This window comes from Nymphaea colorata, chromosome 9, assembly GCF_008831285.2.
Source record: "Nymphaea colorata isolate Beijing-Zhang1983 chromosome 9, ASM883128v2, whole genome shotgun sequence".
In the NCBI taxonomy this organism is placed as follows: domain Eukaryota; kingdom Viridiplantae; phylum Streptophyta; class Magnoliopsida; order Nymphaeales; family Nymphaeaceae; genus Nymphaea; species Nymphaea colorata.
In genome coordinates this window covers 8558074-8584165 of record NC_045146.1, presented here as the reverse complement: position 1 = coordinate 8584165, position 26092 = coordinate 8558074, and the positions used below count along the sequence as shown (strand labels likewise).

Below are 26092 nucleotides of genomic sequence, written 5' to 3'. Positions count from 1 at the left end.
TTTTAAAAGCTTACCATGTCACATAAAACCTATGTTAAGCACATGAGAATAGTGGGCATGAAGAAAAGAAGTCAAAAGTGTAAGATTTTGGGTGTGGAAGTATAACCCGCGATCAGATTCAGCAAAGGAAAGATAAGAGAGAGAACAGGAAAAGAGAAATGACGAAGGGAGGTGAGATTTTATATTCTCACACAACCCATTTATATGGTGATTCCTCTACACATTTTACAAGAATTTAGAATGAAACAATCACAATAATCTAGAGCCTAGAGTGAAGCAAAACAATAACCTAGAGTTTAAAATAAAACAATTACAAAAATTACAATCATAACCCTGCCTAGATAAACCTAGAGTCTATACGGGCATCTTGATGGCTCCATTCCAATCCCACCACAGTTCATTCAACAAGAAGTTAAGAATGAGAGAGGAGAGACAATTTCCACTCAAGAAATTCGTAACCCTCAATTTATAACATGGATGAAACGAGATCAAAGTCTTGTTGCGTATATCACATCAATGCTCTCTCAAGTGTTGATTTCTCTTTCTGATGACTGTACAGCAGGACAGTTATGGGTCAGACTTGCTGAAACCTATTCTCAAATTTCAGAGGCACGTATTCTATATTTGAAGAAAGAATTTTAGAATCTCAGCAAAGGGTCGACGTCTTAAAGGGATAGCTGATCAGTTGGAAGTTGCTAGATATCTTGTTTCCGACAAAGAAAAAAGTCCAATAGACTCTTAGCAGCCTTGGACCAGATTTTTATGCCTTCACTACTGCTCTTAAAGTTTTGCCTATCTTGCCCACCTTCAATGAACTTCAGGGCAAGCTGCTTCAGCCTTCAACATGAAATGAACATGAAAGTTGAAACAACTGATGGGAGGAACAAACCAAGGTAATGCTCACAATGTTTTAGCTATGGAAGCTGCTGCAGGTCATAGAAAAGAAAATGGAGCTCATCAAGGAGGCATGAATCGTGGGCGTGATGAACAAAATGGCAAAGGTATTCTGCCAACACCAAGTGTTACGAGAAGATTTCAAACTAATACAACAAAAAAGGTGCCAACGCATTTCCAATGTAACAAAAAGGGTCACATCAAAGTAAATTGCTGGTTCAATCCACAAAACAAAGGCAACAAACCTGAAGTTGAACAGAATATCAAACTCCCACCAGCCGATGTACAACAAATACTTATGACTGCCCTCTCCAAGATGACAGTGAAACAAAATGATCAAGGCAAATGGTATTTGGATTCAGGTGTTGCCACTCATGTAACTAAAAATGCTGGTAAGTTACATAAGCTTTTTCCTTATTCTGGTAAAAGTAATATAGTTACTTTCATCCTATCACACATATTGGAAATACACAAATTTCTTTTCCAACATCACCATTTCCACTATCTTTGTCAAATGTTGCCCTTGCTCCAAATATCAAAAGGGATATTATTTCCATTTCTAAACTTGTAGATGATACAAACTCATCTGTTGAATTTACTTCTTCTTCTATGTATGTCAAGGATCTTCTAACGAAAAAAACATTCGCTAAAGGGGAACGACAAGGAAATATGTATGTCTTCAAGGAAAATCCTTATTTCTTATAGTCCTTGTTAAAGAGTATTTTTGAAATATTAAAAAGTTAGAGAGGATGTCTTTAGATATTTCCTTATAGTTGTTGGACCTTTTCTGTAAAGTGTGCACTCCCAGCCCTAATCTCTTTTAAAGGAGATTAGGGTTACGTTAATGGACATCTCTTTTGGCTCTCTTTCTCTCCTATCGCAACATCTCTCTCTCTCGTCTCCTCCTTTCTTCAATCTGCAACATGGTATCAGAGCCCTAGATCTAGGACTATGCTATCTAGGGTTTCACGTTCCCTCCATCTCTTGCCTCTTCCTCCAAGTTAGGGTTCACGTCTACATTTTTTGCTGATTTCAAGAGAAGCAAGTAACCTATTTGGTGGAAAGGGGCTAATCATGTTTAGCATGTAGAAACGTGATTAGCACCCTTGTGTCATTGTTGCCGTGGAAGACATGAAGAAATGTTGATGATGTTGCTGCCATGGAAGAAGATTGTGGATCTGAGTTTCTGTTGCCGTGGAAGAATATCTATGACGCTCAGATCTGTTTATCAGATCAGATTTTCTGCTACAGTGGAAGAAGATCTATGACATTATGTATCAGATCTGCCCGAAACAGATCTGATTTTCTGCTGCCGTGGAAGAAGATCTGTGATGTTATGTATCAAATATGCCCTTTTGTTGTCGATGCATCAGATTTGATTTTTTGATGCTGTGGAAGAAGATTTATAGCGTTCACATCTGATTTTCTATTGCTGTAGAAGAAGATCTATGATGTTATGTATCAGATCTAACCTTTTGTGGTCGATGTATCAAATCTGATTTTTTTTTTTTTGTTGCCGTGGAAGAAGATCTTTGGCATTCAAATCTGTGTATCAGATTTGACCTTTTGTTGCCGTGTAAGAAGTTCTTGAACATTCAGATCTGCTTGGTCGTGTGGTACCTGGTAGATCCTAACAGGCAGAGGTATGTCGTTATGGCAAGATTGAAATCGTACAGATTTACAGCATAGTTGAAGTTGAGTGGAGCCGACAGGTTGTGTTGAAATTTATCACAACCTTATCCAAAGTTGTTATTCCCAGGTCGGTGGATGATGCTAAGGATGATCCCAAGTGGCTACATGCTATGACGGAGGAGATGGGTGCGTTAGCTAAGAACAAAACATGGGAAGTGGTTGATATCCCTAAAGGGACACACTTAGTTGGCTCTAAGTGGGTGTACAACGTGAAGTATAAACCTGATGGCACTGTAGATCGATATAAAGCTCGTCTGGTTGCAAAGGGGTTCAGCCAGAAGTATGGGATTGACTATCTTGAGACCTTTGCCCCTGTTGCAAAGTTGAAGACCGTGAGGGTTATTCTTGCTCTTGCTGTGCACAGGAAGTGGCGCATGGACCAGCTTGATGTTAAAAATGCATTCTTGAACGGCCATCTGGAGGAAGAAGTCTATATGAGCATGCCTCCCGGGTATGTTCAAGAGGGAAAATGTTGTCACCTCAAGAAAGCTTTGTATGGCTTGAAGCAGTCGCCTAGAGCTTGGTTTGAGAGACTAAGGATCGTTATGAAGTCTACTGGGTACAAGCAAGGAAATGGAGATCATACCCTATTCATAAAGCAGAGAGATGGTCTGGTGAGTCTTCTCCTTGTCTACGTTGATGATATGATTGTCACTGGCAGTGATGAGGAAGAAAACAGGAAGATGAATGAGAGATTAGCTAAAGAATTCGACCTCAAGGATCTGGGTAAACTGAGATACTTTCTGGGGATAGAGATTGCTCGATCAGAGACAGGGCTGGTTATGAATCAAAGGAAGTACACTCTTGACTTACTAAAAGAGACAGGTAAACTTGGTTGTAGGCCCTATCTTACTCCTATGGAATCGGGGACTAAGATAAGTATCAAGACAGGCACCATTCTGGATGAGGAAGGAAAAGGGCGATATCAGAGGCTAGTAGGTAAGCTTATCTATCTTACTCTAACTCGCCCTGATATCACGTATGCGGTAAATGTGCTAAGTCAATTTATGCATGCTCCCACGGATTGTCACTGGAAGAGTGCAGAAAGAGTGTTGGGATATCTAAAGAATGACCCAGGAAAAGGACTGCTGTATACTCGACAAGACAAACTTACTATTGAGGGCTACTCAGATGCAGATTGGGTAGGTTGCACTGACACAAGGAGGTCCACTACAGGGTATTGTATCTTCCTTGGAGGTAACCTAGTTGTTTGGAGAAGCAAGAGGCAAGAAGTGTGTTCGAGGTCTAGTGCTGAGGCTGAGTACAGGGCTGTTGCAATGGGAGTTACAAAGATGCTGTGGCTGAAGATCCTTTTGACTGATATTGGTGTGGAACTGGAAGATAAAATGAAGATGTACTGTGACAACAAGTCTGCGATTAATCTTGCCAATAATCCAGTTCTACATGACAGGACCAAACATGTGGAGATTGACCGTCACTTTATCCGGGAACGCATTGACTCAAAGGAGCTGATTCTGCCATATATGAAGTCTGAAGATCAAGTTGCAGACGTCCTAACTAAAGGGCTTTGTACTTCTTCATTCGAAAAGAATGTTAGCAAGCTTGGCATGTTTGACATGTATGCCAAGCTTGAGGGGGAGTGTTAGAATATGTTGTTGTGGGAACCGGGTCCATATCTGGACCCGGTTCTATGGGGCGCGGGTACCGAGGCGGGCTCGGTACCCTAGGCGGCTTCTCCTCTCTCCCTCTATATATTGTCACTTATGTGTAAGTGTTGAAAGTAGGAATAACATTTTTCTCTCTCCTAGGGTTGCGGTTGTGCACCTAGGTTAGAGCTTCTCCGTGGTTTTTCACCTCTCTTTGAGGTTTTCCACATATATTGTGTGTTCCTTCTCTTTCTCTCCATCTTGGTGTGTGTTTCTACAAGAACAAACCAGCAACCAGAAATTTTTATCGAGATTTCCAGTTAAAAACACTAAAGACGCATTAAAGCATCACAATTGGGAGAAGACCGGTGCATTTTCACCTTAATGAGCAAAGGATCTTGGGATTGTTACTCCTGCAGCAAAACTTTAGGCTTAGGCGCATGCCTCATTTGAAAAATAGCAAGCAAGTTTTCAGTTTTCATTTGAATAGCTTTTTAAACTTTGTAGCCTATGAGGTAAGCACAAAGTATTGAATAAAAAAATCCTTGAAATGATTGAGTCTTCATCCTCCTTCCTACTGTCCCTGTGTTTCCAATTTCAAAAGGCCTAAAGGTCGGTCCAGCTAAAGACCTCATGTGTCCAGCTAAAGACCTCATGTCGTTGGTGGCCTGTGCTTTCACGTGTAACTGCATCAAGCTCTCCTTACTCTTCATCAACCAGGCACTTTGAGGAGTCTACAAAATCCTTTGTGCAACCGGTGAGGATCATCTTGTTGAACCGAGGCATCTTCACTTCTTTCTAGAGTAAAGCTCTCCTCCGTGTTCAATTAGTTGGTCACCCAAAGCATTTTCCGGCAATTTGTTTTCTCAAATAAGCGACCGTGAATCTTCTGCAAGGCAGCCCACTGCTGCTAGAACTCGTATCTTGGGATGTTCCTTTTTGTCACTAAAGCTCCTTCGGAGTGCAAGCATGACCCTTCTTCAAGGGTCGCCAATCTTGGCAGACGAGCACAAGCTAGGCTCGCACCACATCATGAGTAATGACTTTATGTAAAGTATCAATGTAAATGCTCGTTATTGTATTTATGTGCAACCTTTTTTATGGAAAACATATTGTTTTTATTTTTTCAGATTCTTTTTAAATTTTTCTTATTTTTTCCTTTTTTCTTCGTTTTTGAATTTTAAAATTAAAAAAATAAATTTATTAATTTTTATGTTATGTTACGTATCTAACTATTGGTTCCATGAATACAAATTATGTTATGCACTTTACAACATTGCCAAAACCTTCAAAATTCAGCCTACCAAGTTCGTTTTCAACGTCACACACAAGTGGAAACTAATTTCTCCATGACGATACATACCTCATCGGGAACTCTAAGATATTTGATGGTATTTCCACGAATATAACACTCTGGCATTCGCCAAAAACGATCTCCATCCTATGACAAGTGTAGAATGGGTCGGGCATCTAAATTGAAATGAAATAGCAAACAAATACACATACAAAAGGACATAAACAAAGAAGAAAATGTCTTCACGTTCCATCTAGAAGAAAGAAAATTACCTTAGATGTACAAATGACTTCACGTAAATGAATATTCATCCAGCTATCACAATTTACCAAGTGACCATTGTATGTCTCTCCATTCTTAAGCTCCACCAACTGTAAAGGCCATGATTCAATGAAGATAACAAATTGTGCACTTTCTTGCATTAAAATAACGACAACTAGGAAGACCCCCACATGCACAATGCAAGTTTATACTTATCAAAAAGTTGTGACATTCTATTGAAGAGAAAGCAAACATGAGAAGAAAATGAAAGGAGACATTCATAGCCTATGTCACATGGGTGTGGGTACGATACGGGTATGGGTACGGCCACAGCAATTTTGAAAATTTTGGGTACGTGGATACGGCAAATTTTATATTCCCAAAATGATCAAATGAAAAAAAAAACATTAAATTAATAGTTCACTCTTACAATCTCGTAAGAAAGTTTGTTTTATCACAAAAGGGCTGAGAATTTGAAAGGATTGTTCATTTCAATCTGGTAAGAAAGTTTGTTTTATCACAAAAGGGCTGAGTATTTGAAAGGATTGTTCATGGAAAAATTGGATGCATCACAAAAAAATGATAAAATGAAAAAAAAAACATTAAATTGATAGTTTATTTTTTGGCATGTCGCACCCATGTCCCGTATCCGGATCCGCGTGTCGGCATATCGGAGCGGGTACGTGGGCTAAACCCACGTATCTGTGTGACAGAGTTTATAGCATAGTCCCAAATATTGTTTTTGAGTTTTAAACGGCGAAGTTTGTATTCGATATAATAACGCGAACTTGAAAAAATGGAAAAAAATGGTAAATTTTTAAAAAATTTCAAAAAAAATAAAAATTGGGGCAAAGAAAAATAAATGAGAAACTAATAAGGCAACATCAAAAAGTAAGTAGATAAGCAATAAATAAAAATTAGAAAATGGAAACAAATAGTTTGGCATTAAAAAATGTTTAAAAGAATAACTAAAATAAACAAAATGCACAAAAAAAAAAATGAAAAAATGCGTTTTTTCATTTTTAACGTTTTTTTGTAGCTATAATTTATCAATCCTTGAAATCAACCTCGCAACTATGTTGCATGGACACTTCAAAAAACATGAAGTGTCGGTGTCGGCCACACCCGACACCAATACCAACATACTTTGACATGCCTTGGACACTTCCTTTTTACAGCATGAAGTGTCGAACACGCATGTCAACTGTTTATTCTCCTTCCCTGTTATCTCCCTCTTTTGTTGTCCTTGCTCTCGCTCTCTTTTTCTGTCTCTCTCCCTCTATTTTTTTTTCTTTCCTCTCCCTTCCCTCCCTCTTTTCCCTCTCATCTCTCTCTTTCTTTTTCCAACTAGAGTCACACATGACTCTGCCTATCTCTCTCGTTTTCGGGAGCACTTAAAGAGGGAGGAAAGAACAACTCCCTTTTCAAAGGACGACCAGGATTGTCCTTTTAAATGAAAAGGGTCTTTCGACTCTTTAAAGGACAACCTTGGTCCTCCTAAAAAGGGAAACACCCTGATCGCCTTTTAAAAAAGATGACTAGGGTGTCCTCCCTTTTAACCCTGACATTTTTTTAAAAGAACAGGTGATTAATTAATTATATAAAATTATAATATATATATAGATAGATAGAAAATGGTGTCCAAGTATCTAATGCTTTAGGGCTTGCTGTGTCCGACACTTATGCCCCTGTCCAACACTGACACTATGTGTAACACCCCAGAAGTTTAGTCATGTATCAAAGATTGTGAGGGATTTTCAAGGGCTTATAAAGGGAAGCCATTAATGAGATGATTGTCCTGGTTCCTATCCTTTTTGTGGTTGAAACCGAAACTACTAGAGGGTAGATTGGGATCCGCCGAACCAGGAGCCCGAGCCCAAGAGTGGGTCGGGTTGTTATAGTGGTATCAGAGCAGTTTCAACACTCGGACCTGGAGTCCCACACGCGCGGATGCGTGTACCTTAAAGGGGGTGGATTGTAACACCCCAGAAGTTTAGTCTTGTATCGAAGATTGTGAGGGATCTTCAAGGGCTTATAAAGGGAGGCCATTAATGAGATGATTGTCCTGGTTCCTATCCTTTTTGTGGTTGAAACCGAAACTACTAGGAGGCGGGTTGGAATCCGCCGAACCAGGAGGCCGAGTCCAGGAGTGGGTCAGGTTGTTATACTATGTTTGTATCCATGCAATATAGACTGGAAAGATTAAACTATTGGTTGTTCAGCTGCTTTTTGGAGCCACATTTGAGATGCGGACAAGAAATAGGATAGGATTTAACGAACAAATTTTTATTACATAAGTTCAATACATCTCATCTCAGCTATTATCACCATTATTGTCATCGAATCCTTGCTTATCAATAGCCAAATAAACAACAGTAGTTGATCTAGGTCCTCACTGAATGCTCATACCTATCTCCCAAACAGAATATCATGTGAGCTACACCACTTCATGTCAGTTTCCAGCCTGTAATAATGTCATTTATTCTCTGTCGCAATTACAAAGCAATATAATTACGTCGATAATTGTATCATTACATAAAACTTGAGTACAGAAGCATGTCTATTGCATCATTTGTATCCCTAAAGTGGCCCTTATGCTCAGTAAAAAAAAAAAAAAAAAAAAAAAACTGAAAAATTAATTAGTGTATGCGTGAAAGCCCAAAGCTTTGCAGAAATTCATGCTCCAAACAGCACCTAAGCAGTTCATTGTAAAAGCAAATGTTTGGAATCTTACCATGGGATGTCCCTGTGCCGTCTTCAGCAGGGACAAGGGAAGCTGAAAACATGCAAAGAAATGAAACCAAGTCAAGGCCCTTCAACCTGATTAATCTGAAAAGAGACTTCCCAACTGGACGTATTGCCAGAAACATAAACAACAAAATATTTAAAGCAAGACCTACTTCTTGTAGACCCCCTAACACAGAAGTCTTGGATAATTTAAAATGTAGAATCTAGTTCCACAATAAAATAACCTAATTATCCTACTTCCTTGGACAAGTAGGGCTGCATCCGGATGCTTCCCTCTCCACAAGTTTCACAAAAGAAGGGAGCTACATACCATCTTGACAGAAAGATCACACCCACTACAAAGAAGCTGCTCACTAGTGCACCAAGAAAACCCTTGCTTTCACTCTAAGAAACTGCAGAATGTGATCAAATTAAGATAGTCCAGCATGTTTTAAATGGAAAGTTAAAAGAGGTTGAGTATGCAGGTGTGCGGAATCTGTGGATCAACATATACATGCACATACACACAAGACTATCATATTCGTAAAGAACAAACGTAGATATACCCATGCGAATGTAGAATACACAGAATTCATTGATTAACTAAGATTGCAATTATCAACTTATCCATAAGTCCAGCTGCTTAGCCAAACAAGAATTGATTGTGATTGAACCAATTAGTTTGCTTGATGTGGGTCATGTGTTGCTTCAAGTTTCATCTACAAGAACCCACTAATTTTCACTGCATTCCTTGGTCTGATATAGGCATATCATACAATTAAATGTTCATTCTCATTTTTCCACAGTTCCTGAACTTTTTTCGAAAAAAATAATGACACCAATTTCTTAATGAATAGTGTGTCACAGAAACCTTATAAAGTGGTCACATTTTTGTCCACCACTGCAGCCAGCTTATCTTTGCTAGTGTGAAATGTGCATTTTTGTTTCTCAAAGAATACAAGCAGTTCATGAAAGAACAATGGCAATTTCATTCTCAATGCAATTAGTAACTTCCTTAGAAAGAAATTAGCAAAATACCAGAACTTATGAGCTATTCATTCAATATTTACCATGTTAAAGGACAAACTATCACATTCATCTTATGTTCTAACCCATCCATCTGGAACACAAAATGATTATCGTCAGGCCCTAGGCATGAACTTAGCTGTCAAAATTTAGACTAGTCAATCAACTCATCCAACTAGCCAGTGAGTTCGTCACTGATCGACTTTCATTCCATTCCAGGCTAGTCAATTACTCAGCCAATATTCTTGACCTCCAAATCTATTTGCAAAAAATGTAACATACATTTACTTTATGGTAAGTACTATTGGAACTGAATATCTCATTTTCTATGAAAAGAAAATCATATATACACCGACATTTACCCGTTAATTATTTGCAGCAAGTATATTGCATACATTTCCCAAGTACTTGCACTAGAGACATAGACAGAGGGAGAGAGTAAAAGTGACAAAAAAATTGACAGTCATGACGGCTGATGCTCTTTTTAGTTGAAAATTTCTTATGCAGCATTTATAATTCATATTAAGGATAGCTAGCCCATGTAGCTAAGAAGAATACATGAACTCTTCAAAATGATTGAACGGGATACAAGTTCTCATCATCTAAGGGGTGTTTACAAAAACTGATGCAAATCATAGCACCATCCATTATAAAATCCTTGTTATATTAAATTTATTGCTGATAAAATCATCGTAGAACACTAGAAAAAAATCAAAAGAAATTTTTCCATAATGGATAATTAACACATGACAAATATGCAAAAAAAAAGCTATAAAAAGCAACAAAACACCACTTAAACTAAATTGTATATAAAATTTACTGCAAGAGGGAAAATTTCAAAGAGAGATAAAGAGAGAGAGGGGAGAGAGAGAAATGTTGATTTTGATGGTTGCAACAGTTTAATCTTGCGAAACACATATGCCGTTGATCAAGGATCTCCACTTGGGACGAGAAAGAGAGAGAGAGAGAGAGAGAGAAGCAACAGGTTGCCAGTTGCTTTTTCAATTATTTGTGCTGCATATAACACCCTTCATCAACACACTAACAAAGCCTTTAATATGAGATCATTAACTATCCTCTCCATCGAATCAGATCACGATCTTCAAAGAGGTTGGTAAAGACAAACTTCACCAAAACTTCCAACTGAAGTCTGATGATAAGTTTCTGCAAGTTTCAGATGTCATTGTTCTGACACAAATTTCGTATAGTCACAATTGCCGATTGAAATAAGGACCCCCAAGGTACAACTTATTTCATCTACACCACAGCAACTCACTGTGTTAAATTTGTCTGCATTGAGTACATAATATGTTGGATGGCATAGTAGGTGAACATACCCATCAAACACAGACTGAGCCTTTCCTCAATAAATGTTGTTAGAGGTACATTACAAATAACAAATAGAACACATAAACTGTCTTCCAAATAGCAATCTGAAATGCAAATAACAATCCACAAACCGAAACAAAACTTTGAAGTTATTTCCATCTGCAAATAGACCTATTCAATTTATTGATATGAAGATAACACTTGCACACGAGACACTTGATCTAACGCCACGGTAAGAGTCTAACAAAATGAAAATGAACATCGAGGAGAGAAAGAGAAAGAAAAGGAGAGGGGGAGAGAGAGGAGGAGGAGGAGGACTGCCGGCCGACAATTGGTGGCCGGCGGCCCTCAAACAAGAGACAAAGAGAGCCGACGGCTACCGGCCATCAAAAGAGAGAGAGAGAGGGACCTGAGTTATCGTAGAGGTCAATCTCCAGCGTCACTGCGATGGATCTCCGGTGGGGAAGGGCAAAATCAAAAAGGCAGAGGGAGATCACAGTGCGAGAGAGGGTTTCGCGGGCTAAAGGCTTCGAAAAGGGGGAAAATGGTCCATTTTTTATTTTTAGTTTTAATTATAACATATCATGCCGCGATTCGTGGTGAGGCATTGCGCATACGCCTCTCAATTACGCCTGGGGGCGTTTTTAATGGAAAAACACTCGTAGGTGCATGCTTCGAGAAGTGGGGGCCCTTTAACAGCATCATTCTCTACTGGTTGGTCTTCTCAAGGGCAGATCAATAACTTGATAGCCTTTGGAATAATTGTTATGTTCTTGTAGGCAGGGTCCTTGTGAGCTTTCGAAAAACAAGTGCTATATCCTCGCTCCCAGGTTCTTGTGAGCATTTGGAATGAGTGCTATGTTCTCATTCCCAGGGTTCACTCTCAATAAAGGGAATCAAAGGCTCATATTCCCACCTTCCCGTCGTTGCAGTGAGGCCGTCAGACCTGAAGTTCAGGAGGTGAAAGGTGAGATCCCTCGATTCCTCTCCTTCGCTCATGAAGGTCGGTCATGGGAAAATATTTCTATTAGTTAGGCAGAGCATCAAATAATCGAATAGTGGGAGATGGAGAGTGGTGCTTGCCGCCAAAAGGAGGCAACGATAGACCTGACCGATGAGGTGCTCTTTCCTACAACCTGAAGTCAAAGAAGTGTAGGGGCGACTCGCAATTGTGAAGGCCAGAAATAGTAATAGCAACTGCTTGCTCATGGTATGAAGGTGGGGGTATCATGGGCTTCCTATGTTGCTGGCGGTTGTGGTTCAGGAGATGCTCGTTGCAAGTGTCGGGAAAGGATGTACATTGTTTTCTCTCAAGAGGACTACAAATGCATGTTGAAGCCCCTCCAATAGTCAGTGATAGAGTGCTTCATGGGCACCTCGACGAAGGATATTGTAATTGTTCCTCAACTTTTTGTTGGTTTAACAAGAACCGGTTGGGAAAAATTTCTCCTGCATACATTTTGTTGGATTGTGGTGATTTTTTTGTGCATGGTACTAGTGAAGAGGAAGTTGAACATGGTTATGAGGAAAAGAACCTCGACTGTGGCTGGTTGGTAACATGCTCGATGCATCTTGATGGCACTTGAGCCTACCTTTGAGGTTGGACCCAATAATTCCAACTCCTCTCTAGATTCTTCTACTGGGTTTATCGCCAGAGCTTTGGCAAGGCTGTGATTGTAACTTTTAAAAGGGATTTGTTGGAACCGGATACCAATTCAAATAGCGCGACAGGAGTCGGTCTTGCCAAATGTTGTTGGATACTCCTTTAAAAGCTAACGCTTTGTTTGGATGGAGGGAAAAGAAAGAAAAGGGAGGGGTGGAAAGGAAAGGAAAAGAAATGGAGGAAAAGGGAGGGGTGGAAAGGAAAGGAAAAGAAAGGGAGGAAAAGAGAATGGAAAAAGAAAGGAAAGAGGTTATTATAAAGCTTGTTTGGATAAAAATGAAAGAATTGCTAAAATTATGTTTTGTTTAGACTACATAAAGGAAAGGAATGATAGAATTTATATTACTTTACAATAATATCCCTGCACCAGACGATAAAGATGGGGAAAGGGGCATCGTGAACAGTGGTAAAAAGGTAGACAGAAAAGAGAAGAGAGACGAACTTGAAGAAGCTTCGTCGCTGTGATGGTTTACGTGAACGGTGGTAAAAAGAGACTCTGGATTGAAAACTATGTTGCTATCACGTGAAACATTATTCATGCATGCACAGAGAAAAAGAAAGGGCATATACGGTAGAAAGTGATAAGTATTTCCTTTCCTTTCCAATCCCTCCAATTTTGGAGGGATTGGATTTACATTAGAGTATCCTTAAATTGGAGGGATTGAATTTACAATTTTACATTAGAGTATCATTTCCATTCCCTCCCTTTCCTTTCCCTCCCTTTGCAACTAAACAGCTTTTTTACTTTTCTTTCCTTTCCCTTCTTCTTAATTAATCAACCAAACAAAGAATTGATTGTTATTTCCTTTCATTTCCCTCCCTTTCTCTCCATCCAAACAAGGTGTAAACTCCCTCCACAAGTGAAGATTGCTCCAAGGGAGAACTGTGCAACCTCTGAAGTAGTTGTTTATGAGGGCCAATTCCAATTTTGTCGAATGTGTGGAGTCAACTCGCAACCCTCAAAGGCATGCCCCTAGCAAACCACTCTTGGTAAGGGCATATACGGTAGAAAGTGATAAGTCTTTCCTTTCCTTTCCAATCCCTCCAATTTTGGAGGGATTGGATTTACATTAGAGTATCCTTAAATTGGAGGGATTGGATTTACAATTTTACATTAGAGTATCATTTCCATTCCCTCCCTTTGCAACTAAACAAGTTTTTTACTTTTCTTTCCTTTCCCTTCTTCTTAATTAATCAACAAAACAAAGAATTGATTGTTATTTCCTTCCCTTTCCCTCCCTTTCTCTCCATCCAAACAAGGTGTAAACCCCCTCCACAAGTGAAGATTGCTCCAAGGGAGAACAGTGCAACCTCTGAAGTAGCTGTTTATGAGGGCCAATTCCAATTTTGTCGAATGTGTGGAGTCAACTCGCAACCCTCAAAGGCATGCCCCTAGCAAACCACTATTGGTACAAAAACGAATAGTGGGCCGAGTGTGCTTGGTAACTCCCCAGACGACTATGAATGTTACCCCTTCGGGAGACAAAGTCGACAAAATCTCTCCAACATATTTTTTGTTCTCTCTCAAGTGCAATGTGCGGAAATTACCCCAATTGAACCTAGAAGCTAGAGATAATGTTAACACATGTTATGACATAGAAATTTATGAAGCAATCTAATTCTCATGATAGTCCACTTTCTGCCTGTCATATATGTTTGAAAGGTGGCAAAATGACTCATCAAGAGAAGCTTTATGAGGACTCACCTAAGCATCACTTTGCTAAATTGGATACAGGGGCCAGTTTAAGTGCAGAGGTTGTGGTGTTGTTGGGCTTTTCCATTTCCACTAAGAACATGGTGGTGGGGGCTTCCTTGCAATCTAGAAGCAGAAGTAGGGGCAACAAAGGTGGTAAAGGTAAGCAAGTGCCCAAGCACATCATTAATGTCAACAGCTCACACGCCTGCCTAAACTGGACTAGGCCCAGCTGAAGGTTCTCTACGATACCCCCAAGATAACTTTGTATGGAACATCTAAGGTCTAGTCAGGCGTCCTGCCACTATAGATTTTTTTTTCATCTTCTTATTTAATATGAATGTGTCTGCTTTTTCCTGTTTAACACAATGATGTTTGAAGCTTGAAGGGACTCCTAGAAAGCTCTGTTTCACTCTTATATAGTGTGGACAAACACTGAGTTTTGCAATGAGATTGTTAGAATTTTTTTTGTTGGGATCCTATGAAAACCTCTTATTATTTTAGATATAAATTGTTGGTGGATTATGATGAAATGTACCTATAGATACACTCAAGTCGCTTTCATAGTGGGAGCACTGTATTTGCCGTGAACCCTGAAGCCCAACAAGTAACCTTAAGAGCTCTACAGTCTATTATTTGAGAAGTTGCTGGGCCATACACTGTCACATAGGTACGGGTGCGGGTGCAGGTACCGGTGCCGGTGCAGGTACGGGTGTCGGTGCGGGTACGGGTAAGGACCATTTTTAAAAAACTTGGGCGTAGGGGTACGGCCGTACACACACATGCACATATACGTATATATGTCAAAAAATTTCAAACAAAATAACATATTTGCACATATATATATCAAAAAATTACAAACAGAATAACCTATTCATAAATCATATTCCAAAATTTATCATTTTGATTCTCATTTTCCTGAGTCGCATAATTAACATACAAAATACATCAACTTTTTTTATTCTCATTCTCCTCAATCGCATCATGCAGATTAGAAGGAACAACAGGTTCTGTAAGGTCCATATTAAGGGGGATAAGATAATGCATAAGAATCTTGAATATGGAGATAGAAGGATCCCCACTCGAAAAAAAGACACGATAGAAGGATCCCATTTCCCTCCAACACAAAATAAGAACCCACTCGAAAAACAAAATGAAATCAACACATTTCAGAAAACAAGACACGATTTGTAGGGCAGGACCAGACCCGTCACTCTCCTGGGTCCAATTCTTCGCCTCAGGTTCCACCTTCAGGCATCAGTGCAATTCATGAACCTTCAACCATGGGATCCCCTGTGGACCCAGAGCACATACGAGAGGAGGTGCCTCTGCATAGATACTCGAGACGGACCAAGGGTTGAATTGTAATTTTGAGTAACATATGTTATTTGTGATTCACTTTGTACGTATGTTCATGTGATATCTATGTGGGTCTGTTTGGGTCAGGCACTTGTATAGGACCCGACCCGTTGCTACTCTTGCCCATATAAATGGGCGACGATTCTATTTTGCATACACTTGATGTTGAATGAAGTTAAAAGTTACTTTTCTTTTATGTTGTCTTCTAGTGTAAGTACTTTAGTTTAAAGTTTCGTTCATCTACAAGTTAGATTACATCATATTGGTATCAGAGCGAACCTTCGTCCCTGTCCTGTCGTGCCATGGCTACAAAAGAAGCAAAGTAAAAAGAAAAGGCAAACGATACTGCTGCTACAGGAAAAAAAGTTACAGAGTTTACATCAAATGTGAGTGAGAAAAATCAAACAGAAATCGTGCAAACGGAAGAGAAAAATCAAGAAAATGTACAACAGACTTTGGCAAAACATGAATTTGAGATCGCCCACATCAGGCGAGACCAATGTTGTGAAACGTGTATCGTAAGGCGTATCGATCGGGCATTAAGATACGCCGTATCGTAACCGTATCGTAAATTTTTTTAAAATAATAATAATAAATCAGAAAAAATTTAAAAAAAATCAGAAAATTCATAAAAAAATCAGAAAAAATTAAAAATAATAGATTCTTCATAAAAAACATGTTTTAGATAATGATAGACTTATTATTGCTAAATGCTATAAACTTACGCGTTCACGGTTCATCATTCATACTTCATAGACATCAAATTTCATAACAATATCATTCAATTTCAATCAACAAAGCATAAGTCATAAAGTGATAAAACATTCAAGTGTTCAACAACCATAGATTCATAACTCTTAAGTGGTTCGATACATATAATGATTCATCATTCATAATCTTCATCATCTTCATCTTCATCTTCTTCTTCTTCTTCTTCTTCATCGTCAAGAATTAGAAGATCCTCACCAACATATTCAGCACCAACAGTAGCACTAGCAGACTCTCCTTCATCAACAAAGTCTTCTTGTTGATTTTGAACATGGATGACAAAGTCTCATCTCTTCCATTTCCCAAACTCTCATCAACAAGCTATATACAATGGGCTAGAACTATGGAACATTTTATTCGTAGTAAAAGCCTTTGGGGACAAGTTGATGGGAGAAAACTTGAACCACAACTAGTCGTTACTAAAGTTGTTGATGGAAGAGCTATGGAATTGGATGGAACCGAAAAAGAAAAAGTAGTGGCGGAATACAACAAGAAATGGGAAGAATGGAGTGTTGGTCATCACAAAATTATTACTTGGATCTTGACTTGTGTTGACAATGCTACTAGCGGGCAAATCTCTAAATTAAATTCTGCCCTAGAAGCTTGGGAATATCTAAAGAAAACTCATACCATGAGAGATGTTGCTTATATGCATCATGTTCAACTCAAAATTCAGAATCTTCAACAAGGAGATAGATCCATTAAAGATTATGTGGCTGAAATGGATCAATTGTATGATGAATTAAGTATTTTTGAACCACATTGGACACAAGATCTTATTCTTAGAGAAAAGCAAATACAACGTGACAAGTTTTACAAGTTTATTATAGGTCTTAGACCTGAATTTGATGGTGTTAAAACAACTTTACTTCATCGCTCTAAAATACCATCTATGAATGAGGCTATTGCGGAGCTTCAAATGGAGGAAAATCGTCTTTGTCTTGATAAAGAGACAGTCAACAATGTGCTTGCCACATCTAGGCCGGGGGCCCATTTGAGACCTTATAGACCTTCTCACTTCAATCGTACAAATGAAGGAGCAAGAAGAAAAGTTATTTGCTATCATTGTCAAGAAGAAGGACATACCAAGCCAAGATGTCCAAAACTTAAAACTTTTGACAAAAGAAGCAATGTTGCGGTTCCAATTCAAGAAGAAAGAAAAGAAGCAAGCTCATTCCAACTTGATCAACTCATAAGTGGTCTTCAACCTTTTCTAAAGGGAGGAGGCACACCTTCAACTTTGGGAGCCGTGGCATCTACTTCTTCAAGTAGGTATTCTTGGATTATTGATTCGGGTGCATCTTTTCATATGACTCCTTGTGGATCCCTTCTCAACGAACGCACTAAAAATGATTCTTATTCCTTTGTGAAACGGCAGATGGTACTTCTCTTGAAATCGATTTTATTGGAAATCTTGACCTAGCTTTTGGATCCAAAACTTTTAAAAGTACCTCAAGTAAGACACATTCCTAAATTAAGTTTAAATTTATTGTCCGTTTATCAAATAGTCGACCTTGGTTTTGATATAATCTTCTCACAATCCAAATGTTTGATACAGGACCGAGTATCCAAGAAGACGATTGGGGAAGGTTTTAGAACAAAAGATTTCTACTACATAGACTTTTTGAACCTTTCAAGACCATCTTGCAATATCTCTAAAGAATGTGACATTCAAACTTGGCATCAAAGACTTGGACATTCCAATATAAAAAAAATGTCTCATCTTCCCTTTATGGAGAATTTTTGTCGAAAAAATTTTGATTGTAATGATTGTATTAAGGCTAAAATGAAAGTCTTACCTTTTAATAATAGAAACTTTATTGCCCAAAACTCTTTTGATTTAGTGCATTCGGATGTGTGGGGACCCGCTCCTATTATGTCAAAAGGAGGATTATTGTACTATGTGATCTTTATTGATGATTATTTTAGGCATACTTGGGTTTACTTTCTCAAACATAAATTGGAGGTTTTCACCAACTTTAAGAATTTCTACAACATGATCTATACCCAATTTGGCTCAAATATCAAAATCTTTAGAAGTGATTCGGGAGGAGAATTTATGTCAAATGAATTTCAGCAATTTCTAAAAGAAAAAGGCATTGTTCATCAAAGATCTTGTCCTAACACTCCACAACAAAACGGAGTGGTCGAGCGTAAACATAGGCACATTATTGAAACTACTCGAACCCTTCTTTTATCTAAAAATGTTCCCAAAAACTTTTGGGCCGAGGCTGTTTTGACTTCAACCTATTTAATTAATAGAATGTCTACCAAACTTTTGAAACATATTTCTCCTTTTGAAAAACTTCACCACGTTAAACCTAATTACAATAGACTTAAAAGTCTTTGGTTGCAAATGTTTTGTGTTAAGTGACAAAGACGATAAGCTTTCTTCCAAAGCTATTTCTTGTGTTTTTATTGGGTATTCTGAAACTCAAAAGGGTTATAGATGTTATGATATTGAAAGAGATAAAGTTTATGTTTCTAGAAATGTGATTTTTTAGAAAATGAAGATGGTTTCAAAGATGAACCCAAGAAACTAGAAGATTATACTGTTCTTTGGACTAATGATATTGATGATGACGATGATATTGATGATGATGAACCCGATAAAGTTGTAGAAGTGCCAATTGAAGAAGTCAACAATGATAATTCTACTCGTATGATTCCTCCAAAAGAGATCTTAGTTTATAGAAGAAGCGATCCCCAAAATCAAGAAACTAATCAATCTCTTCCTAGGAGATCCCAAAGGCACATTAGGCCTCCTCAAAGATTTATCTCTTACGAGTCTTTTTCTCCAAAATTTCGAGCTTGTCTTATGGCACATCGTTCTTTTTATAAGTCATCTTCTTACCTTGAAGCTAAGGAAGATCTCAATTGGATTGAAGTCATGAATCTTGAGCTTAAAGCTCTTGAAAGCAATGAGACTTGGGATATTGTGCCTCTACCAACGGAGAAAAAGGCTATTGGTTGTAGATGGATCTATAAAATCAAAACTAGAAGTGATGGAACCTTAGAAAGATATAAAGCCAGACTTGTTGCCAAGGGATATGCTCAAGAATATGGGATTGATTATGAAGAAACCATTGCTTTTGTTGTTCGCATGACTTCTGTTAGAACTCTTATTGTCATTGCTTCTGTTAAACATTGGACTATTTTTCAAATGGATGTTAAAAATGCTTTTTTAAATGGTCACTTACAGGAAGAAGTTTTCATGAATGCTCCCCCTGGTTTTGATCTACCACAAAACAAAATTTTACGTCTTAAGAAGCCTTTTATGGTTTAAAACAAGCTCCCAAGGCCTGGTTTGACAAGTTTAATAGTGTCATGTTTAATCAAGGTTTTCAATCTTGCTACTCTGATACTGCCATGTTTGTAAAAACCACCTCCGTAGGTGTAATTGATTGTTTTATTATCGTATGTTGATGATATGGTTATTACTGGGAGTGATGATGAAGGGATTATAGAGGTAAAACATTTTCTTAAGAAATGTTTTCAAATGACTGATTTGGGAAGACTAACTTATTATCTTGGAATTGAAGTTGCTTATAGCAAGCAGGGTAATCTTCTTTCTCAAATGAAGTTTGCTAGTGAATTAGTTGACAGAACAGGTATCTCAGATGACAAAGTTGTGGATACCCCAAAAGAACTGGGAGTAAAAATGAAAATTGATGATGGAGAGATATTGGAGAATCCCACTCCTTTTCGGCAAATAGTTGGAGCTCTCTCTTATCTCTCCATCACCAGACCGGACATTGCTCATGCCGTGCCTGTGATAAGCCAATTTCAACAAAGACCCACCTCAGTGCACATGGGAGCGGCAATGCGGATTGTCCGTTGTGTGAAAAACACTATCAACAAAGGACTATTTTTGTCTTCCTCTTCTGTATTTAGTTGCTTATACAAATGTTGATTGGGGTGGAGATCCCAATAATAGGCACTCCACCACTGGTTTTTGTGTGTTTTTAGGTGATTCCTTAATTTCCTAGCGATGCAAGATACAAAATAAGTTGTCGCTATCATCAACAGAAGCTGAGTATCGTGCAATGGTAACTACAACAATGGAGATAGTGTGGCTCAAAAGCTTACTGAAAGATATGGAAATTCATATCACGAATCCTGTCAAGCTTTGTTGTGACAACAAAAGTGCAATATATATTGCTAGCAATCACACATTTCACGAAAGAACAAAGCATATAGAGATGGATTGTCATTATGTTCGTGAAGAATTCTTGCAGAAAAACATTGATCTCTCCTATGTTCCATCAGAGTATCAGCTTGGAGACTTCTTCACTAAAGCTCTTGCTGCTGCCAGATTCAAATTTCTCCTTGGCAAACTTTCGGTTATCACACCGTAAGTTTGAGGGGGGGTGTTAGAATGTATGTATCCCAAATGTATACATATATATATTTATATATATCACATATATTAGTCATCTAATATATGTTTTATATGTATATATATATTTTATATCTTTTGGGTACTTAGGACACTTATGTAATGTTTACTTTCTTGATGTATCTTTTCTTTTAGGTAGTGTTTGATGACCAGAAATATGTTTCTGGAAAGATGTTTCTAGAAACATATTTCTGGAATTGGTTTTTAAGAAATAAAATTCTTGATTTCCAAAACTAAGTTGTGTTTGTTAGTTTAGAATTATTTTTCTAGAAATAAGTTTCTGCGTTTGATGGGAGGGAGGAAGAATTGGAAATGGGAAAACCCTCCGTTTCCTTCCCTTTCTTCCTCCTCCCTCCTTCCCTTCCTCCACCTCCTTCCTCTTTCCCTTCTTCCTCCTCCCTCCTTCCCTTTCCTCCTCCCTCCTTCCTCTTTCCCTTCTTCCTCCTCCCTCCTTCCTCTTTCCCTTCTTCCTCCTCCCTCCTTCCCTTTCCTCCTCCCTCCTTCCTCTTTCCTCCTCCCTCCTTCCTCTTTCCCTTTCGTTCCCTTCTTCCGCGCCTCCTTCCCCTTTCCTCCTCTCCCTTTCCTCCTCCCTCCTTCCCTTCTTCCTCCTTCGTTTCTTCCGCCTAGCCTCCTTCCCTTCTTCCGCCTCCTTCCCCTTTCCTCCTCCCTCCTTCCTCCTTCCCTTCTTCCGCCTCCTTCCATCCTCCCTCCTTTCATGATCCCTCATTCCCCTTTCCTCCTCCCTCCTACCCTTCTTCCTCCTCCCTCCTTCCTCCTTCCCTTCTTCCGCCTCCTTCCATCCTCCCTCGTTCCCCTTTCCTCCTCCCTCCGTCTACGATCCCTCCTTCCGGCTCAGCCTCCTTCCCTTCTTCCCTTTCTTCCTCCTACCTCCTTCCCCTCTTCCTCCTCCCTCCTTCCCTTTCGTCCTCCTCCCTCCTTCCTCCTTCCCTTCCTTCTCCTCCCTCCTTCCCTTCTTCCTCCTTCTTCCTCCTCCCTCCTTCCTTTCTTCCTCCCCGTCCCTTCTTCCTCCCCAACGATAAAAAAAAAAAAACCGAAAATATTATTCCGGCTCTCAGCTGGAATAATATTTCTGGAAATATTATTCCGTTTTGAGCTTCAACGGTAAAAAAAATAATTCCGCGTTTGATACGCAGGAATTTTTTTTTAAATTTGAATAATCTTTCCTGAGCTACAATAGAATCTCTGCCTATCAAACGCTACCTTAGTTTATTTTCTGTTTTTCCCCTTTTATCCCTCTCCTTTTTCTGTTTTACCTAGAGGGAGACTAGTCCCAACGGCGAGATTTCTAACCGTTGGGACTGCCTCCTCCTTCTTCTCTTTGGCCCTCTCCTCTATAAATAGGACAGCTTCTCTATTGTTTGATATGGCTTTTTAGCCTATTTTATGTATCTCTTATTGTGATTAATTCAATTTCTTCTTCACCTCTTGTTTGAGGGCTTGTGAGTTTGACTTGTTGGTGGAAGCTTCAAGGCTGATTTACTTGAAGTATTTGTCTCTTTGGGCCTGATTTACACCAAGACCATAATCGGACCCGGAACCCGCCCATTTTGTGTCCTAGACCAGATCAAAACCAGATCCATTCTCTTACAGATTCAGGATCGAGTTCAAATCCTGCCTTCTATCCACAAAACTCGATCCATAATCCAACCCAATCCACTCTAGGTCTGACGAATAGTTTAGGAGAAAACCCGATCCAAACCCAATCCAACCCAAACCTTTATCCAAATCCGTCCTTAAACCCATACCCAAGTCCACATGTGAATACTTTTCACGCCCCATACCCATTCCCAAATCCATACTCATATCGCTATCTGATTGTCCATGGGACCCAAGCCCCAGATCTAGTTCCATTTTGTGCAGGCACAGTTAGGGACCCACCACTTCTTCAGGCTCCACAACAAAGGTGTCGACGGATGGGTCCCCTCGCAGATCGGACCCACCCGAGGCCACCTCATGTTGAGCCGTACCGACCCCATGCGCCAGCCGAGAATGACAGCGACTCAGCTTATTCAGATGATGACGAGTTTTGGAGTGCACATCCAAAAGGACCAGTTGACCATCGACACAGGCGTACCGCAGATCGCCCCACCAGATATGGGGTGAGGTTGGACCTTCCGGAGTTTGTTGGGCAATTCGACGCACAGGAGTACTTTGACTGGGCATATGCAGTCCAGTTCTTGTTTGACTACCACCAGGTGGAGGAGCATCACAGAGTGCCACTTGCTGCGACTAGACTGCGTGGGCTTGCACAGACACGGTGGTTTGAGCTTCAAAGATCGTATGGGCGACGCGGTCAGCGACCTGTGCAGGCTTGGGGCGAGATGCAGAGGCTGATGTAGACCAAATTTGTACCTTCGCTGAGAGGGCATACAAGGAGTACCTCAACCTTCGTCAGGGCTCGAGATCCGTAACGGATTACATGGCAGAGTTTCATCGACTGTCACTGCACGTCCAGATTGTGGAGACTGAACGTCAACAAGTTACCAGGTAGGTTCCTGGTCTTCGTCCCTCTATTTCTGATCAATTTAATTGTACCAGAGTAGATACTCTAGATCAGGCAAGCAGATATGCAATGAACAGAGAAGAAACCTTGAAACTTAAGCATGAAACCCAAGTGTCTAGGGGTGACACCTCACATCGTCCCAAGTCGAGTTTTCCAACTAGGGAAGCTAGCTCCTCGAAACCTGTTGAGTTCAAGCCCATACCGTACCGCCTTCCCCTGGTAAAGGCGAGCAATCAGGTCCAGCCTATAACACCCAGTCTAAAACTCGTAGTTCAGATCAGACCATCCGTTGTTTTAGGTTTCATGAGTTAAATCACTGTCCAAATTCCCAAAAGAAAACTCATTTGGCAGAGACTATAGAGGAACCGCCAGATTCTAACAGTAAGGAAGTCTCGAGTGGCTCGTCTGATGTGAGTTCTGATCAGGATGATGTTATACATTTTGATGGTGATGACATAAGCAACCTTTTATCAATACATCACGTCTTGACTGCACCAAAAGGAAAGTCAGATTCTTCATGGTTACGTGGTAACATTTTCAGGACTCGATGCAAGTGTGAGGGATATATTTGTGATGTGATTATTGACAATTTGTGATGTGATTATTGACAGTGGTGCATGTGAGAACCTAGTTTCACAATAAGCAGTTACTACCCTAGGCTTAAAGCTCGAAAAGTGCACTCAACCTTACAAGATGTCTTAGTTTAAAAAGGGAGAAGAAGTTCACGTCCCCCAGCGGTGCCTAGTAAAGCTTTCTCTGGGACCACATTACCTGGACGAAGTGTGGTGTGACGTTGTTCCAATGAATGCATGTCTCTTCTTGGTCAACCTGGACAGTTTAATCGGAAGACTGTTCATAATGGGCATAAGAATACTTATTCATTTAAATTTAAGGGCCGGAAAGATGTCTTGCTACCCACAAAGGAAAACATAACACAACGAGTTGGTCGTCCGGTGCAACTATCCAGTTTTGTGGGACTATCTCGTAAAGAATGTAAATCAGGCCCAAAGAAACAACCTCTTCAAGTAATATCAGCCTTGAAGCTTCTTTCACCAACAAGTCAATCTCACAAACCCTCAAACAAGAGGTGAAGAAGAACTTAAATTAATCACACAAAGAGATACAAGAAGTAGGCTAAAAAGCCATACAATAAACAATGGGAGAGCAGCCCTATTTATAGAGGAGAGGGCCAAAGAGAAGAAGGAGGAGGCAGTCCCAACGGCTAGAAATCTAGCCGTTGGGACTAGTCTCCCTCTATGAAAAATAGAAAAAGGAGAGGAATAAAAGGGGAAAACAGAAAATAATACATAAAGAAAAAATACATAAAGAAAGTGAAAATTACATAGGTGTCCTAAGTACCCAAAATATAAAATATATATATATATATATAAAGCATATATTAGATGACTAATATATGTGATATATATAAATGTATATATGTATACATATGGGATACATACATTCTAACACCCCCCCTCAAACTTACGGTGTGATAACCGAAAGTTTGCCAAGGAGAAAATTAAATCTGGTAGCAGCAAGAGCTTTAGTGAAGAAATCGCCAAGTTGATACTCTGATTGGACATAGGAGAGATCTATGTTTTTCTGAAGGAACTCTTCACGAACATAATGGCAGTCCATCTCTATATGCTTTGTTCTTTCATGGAATGTGTGATTGCTAGCAATATAGATTGCACTTTTGTTGTCGCAACAAAGCTTGACAGGATTCGTAATATGAATTCTCATATCTTTCAGTAAGCTTTTGAGCCACACTATCTCCATTGCTGTAGTTGCCATTGCTCGATATTCAGCTTCTGTTGATGATAGCGATACCTTATTCTGTTTCTTGCATCGCCAGGAAATTAAGGAGTCACCTAAAAACACACAAAAACCAGTGGTGGAGTGCCTATTATTGGGATCTCCACCCCAATCAGCATCTGTATACGCAACTAATTCTAATATAGAAGAAGAAGACAGAAATAGTCCTTTGTTGATAGTGTTTTTCACATAACGGACAATCCGCATTGCCGCTCCCATATGTACTGAGGTGGGTCTTTGTTGAAATTGGCTTATCACATGCACAGCATGAGCAATGTCAGGTCTGGTGATGGATAGATAAGAGAGAGCGCCAACTATTTGCCGAAAAGGAGTGGGATTCTCCAATATCTCTCCATCATCAATTTTCATTTTTACTCCCAGTGCTGCTGGAGTATCCACAACTTTGTCATCTGAGATACCTGTTCTGTCAACTAATTCACTAGCAAACTTCATTTGAGAAAGAAGATAACCTTGTTTGCTATAAGCAACTTCAATTCCAAGAAAATAAGTTAGTCTTCCCAAATCAGTCATTTGAAAACATTTGCTAAGAAAGTGTTTTACCTCTATAATCCCTTCATCATCACTCCCAGTAATAACCATATCATCAACATACAGTAATAAAACAATTACACCTACGGAGGTAGTTTTTACAAACATGGCAGTATCAGAGTAGCAAGATTTAAAACCTTGATTAAACATGACACTACTAAACTTGTCAAACCAGGCTTTGGGAGCTTGTTTTAAACCATAAAGAGCTTTCTTAAGGCGTAAAACTTTGTTTTGGGGTAGATCAAAACCAGGGGGAGCACTCATGAAAACTTCTTCTTGTAGGTGACCATTTAAGAAAGCATTTTTAACATCCATTTGAAAAATAGTCCAATGTTTAACAGAGGCAATGGCAATAAGGGTTCTAACAGAAGTCATGCGAGCAACAGGAGCAAAGGTTTCTTCATAATCAATCCCATATTCTTGAGCATATCCCTTGGCAACAAGTCTGGCCTTATATCTTTCTAAGGTTCCATCACTTCTAGTTTTGATTTT

At 39.4% G+C, this 26092-nt stretch overlaps 1 protein-coding gene across 4 annotated transcripts in view; it reads right to left on the bottom strand.

Moving 5' to 3' along the window:
* The window catches only part of LOC116260250 (probable U6 snRNA-associated Sm-like protein LSm4), a 46826-nt gene that overhangs the window by 3318 nt on the left and 17416 nt on the right, over positions 1–26092 (bottom strand). For 2 of the 4 annotated variants that reach the window (XM_031638432.2, XM_031638431.2), the window contains 4 exons: positions 8807–8888; positions 8483–8524; positions 5760–5858; positions 5557–5634 (listed from right to left, as the gene is read on the bottom strand). In XM_031638432.2, the coding sequence (XP_031494292.1) occupies positions 5557–5634; positions 5760–5858; positions 8483–8524; positions 8807–8809 (222 nt within the window). In that variant the 5' untranslated portion in view covers positions 8810–8888. The remainder of the gene's footprint in view (positions 1–5556; positions 5635–5759; positions 5859–8482; positions 8525–8806; positions 8889–26092) is intronic. The other 2 variants (XM_031638434.2, XM_031638433.2) reach the window with 2 other exon arrangements.